The following is a 2,539-nucleotide window of genomic DNA, read 5'->3' on the forward strand; positions in this document are numbered from 1 at the left end:
GACATGACAAAGTCAGCCCAAAACTAAAAAGTTATAAAAGTAATCTCTGAAAGAGATCTGACAAAGATCCAAGAAAGAAGATTATAAAAATAACTTAGAATAGACCGACATAACGAAGTCGGACTCCTACTACTAAAAAGTTATAAAAATAATCCCTGAAAGAGATCTGACAAAGATCCAAGAAAGAGGATTACAAAAATAACTTAGAAGAGACCGACATAACGAAGTCGGACTCCTACTACTAAAAAGTTATAAAAGTAATCCCTGAAAGAGATCTGACAAAGATCCAAGAAAGAGGATTACAAAAATAACTTAGAAGAGACTGACATAACGAAGTCGGACTCCTACTACTAAAAAGTTATAAAAGTAATCCCTGAAAGAGATCTGACAAAGATCCAAGAAAGAGGATTATAAAAATAAATTAGAAAAGGACGACGTAAAGAAGTCGGCCTACTACAAAGCAAGTTACAAAGGTAACCCCTGAGAGAGACCGGACAAAGGACTACCAAAATAACTTGGGGGACCAACTTGCATCAGAAATACAAGCAAGAGCGAGAAAACCGAAAAACAAGTTGGACCCACATAACCATAACCTCAAAGGATCCAAGCTACAAACAATAAAGCAAATCCGAAGAGGACGAGCGGAAGGGTTCCAACATCCTCAGAAAATAAAAAGATACCAAGTTAAGCGCGAAAGCATGATATAATCTACAAAGTTATAAAGCTTCAGAGGCCACCAAAATCTACCTCAAAGGCTAGAAAGTTACTTTTGTTTGTCAAAACAAAAAGTTGCTAGGCAAGCAACGAGAAAGTATCAGCAGTTAACAAAACATAAAGAGTTTAAAAAGCCCACAAGCCGGGCCAACTACATAAATATCCAGAATAAATGGGCTAAAGGTCAGAAGACTTTTTAGCAGCATTAGTCCGAGGAGACGGAGGACGAGTTTGGAGAGGAACAGCATCCACAGTACCGTCATCCCTGTTTAAGATCTGGCAGTCAGGATCAGAAGCAGGAGGGCTGACCTCGGCAAGAACAGCAGGAGTTGACACCTTGGCAGAGGACACAGGGGGAGGTTCAACATCATCATCATCCTCGTCATCAGGGACAATCTTGCCATCCCTGACAACGTTATCTAGGCTGAAGAGGGTCAGGTCGGCCTCGGGAGCAATAACCCGAACTTGTTCCTTCAGGTTCTCATAGGCAGCAGTTACACTACCAACAAGATGACCTTGGAGCTCGGAGTAATTAGCTCGGGCATTCTCCAACTCCTCCCTCAGGTGCAACACCTCCCGGTAAGATGTCACATAACTATCCTTATGTCTCATAGCCGTGTCCTCGGCCAACCTCACAGAAGCCTCCAGAGAGATGGAACTCGCCTTCTCATTCTCCAAATCTTTTTCCAACTTGGCCACCTTCACTTCAAGCTCCTCCTTCAAGCCTTTCATCCGATCAAACTCCTGTTTGACCTCCTCCATAAAAGCTTTAGTGGCATGGAGAGGAAGAGTTTGAGCAGTTAGATATAGGGCCGCTCCCATGTGTGCCATCTTGATACTACTCCGAGTTATATAATCAAAATGATGAAGAAGCGACACGTCATCCATAGGGAGAACACCATAAGGGCCGATTTGTTGATCTACAAACTCGACCGCATCAAAGTTAGGAGCATCAAGGTTGAAAGGCTCAATCGTTTTTTGCTTCTTACTAGGAGGGGCACCAGAAGCTACAGCAGAAGATTGTGGAGGATCGACCAGATGAACCTGAGGAATAGGAATTACTTTCTTCGGTCCGGGAGAACTCGGCATAGGAGGCTTCACTGGAACCTGAGAAGATCCCTCTTCGGCCGCCTTGGCCGAGAGGTTTAGAGCAGCAGTTGCCTTCTTCGCCTTCTTGTAGGCCTTCATGGAATCATTATTTTTCGACATCTCTGAAAATATAGAATCAACCACAAAAGACAAGTTACAACATAGGAGAAGAAAAGCTCAGAAGCAAGTATAAAAACAAGTAAGACAGTACCCAAAGTAGTTCGAACCAAAGATAGATCACTCAAGAATCTCTTCGTATCCAGATGGGGAGGTTTCCCCCACAAATCTTCAAGAACAACTACAAAGGCCCGCTCAACCTCATTAAGCATCTCCCATGTATAACGTGGCACTCTCACATTCTTTTGCCACTCTAGAGGAAAAGCAGGCTCGTCATTTTCATCAAGAAAAAAGGGGCGGACCCCCTCAACAGCACGAACTCAGAAGAAATAGTTCTTAAAATCTTTAAACGACTCATCATACATAGCAAAAACTTTATGCCCCTGGGCTGATCTGAAAGAAACCTAGGAAGCTTTCTTTTTGGAGGAACCTCCGGGCTTGGCCGAGATGAAAAGATAAAGGAAAAGAGTTTCAGAAGGTGTTATGCCTAACTCTTGGCAAAGCAGTTGAAATATTTTGATAAAACCCCAGGAATTCGGATGAAGCTGGGACGGAGCAATGTTACATGACCACAACAAGTCAGTTTCAAAAGCAGTAAAAGGAAAAGTAACGTTTAATT

The 2,539-nt window shown here is 42.7% G+C and overlaps 1 protein-coding gene across 1 annotated transcript; it reads right to left on the reverse strand.

The window, feature by feature from the left end:
- Positions 1–891: 891 nt before the first annotated feature.
- Positions 892–2,132, reverse strand: LOC148580444 (uncharacterized). The gene is made up of 2 exons (XM_088501711.1): positions 2,015–2,132; positions 892–1,925 (listed from the first exon to the last, which is right to left on the reverse strand). Exons 1-2 carry the CDS (start codon positions 2,130–2,132, stop codon positions 892–894), a joined length of 1,152 nt encoding a protein of 383 aa, XP_088357837.1.
- Between the last annotated feature and the right edge of the window lie 407 nt (positions 2,133–2,539).

This window comes from Arachis ipaensis, chromosome B10 (genome assembly GCF_059453495.1).
Source record: "Arachis ipaensis isolate K30076 ecotype BB chromosome B10, ASM5945349v1, whole genome shotgun sequence".
Classification (NCBI taxonomy): domain Eukaryota; kingdom Viridiplantae; phylum Streptophyta; class Magnoliopsida; order Fabales; family Fabaceae; genus Arachis; species Arachis ipaensis.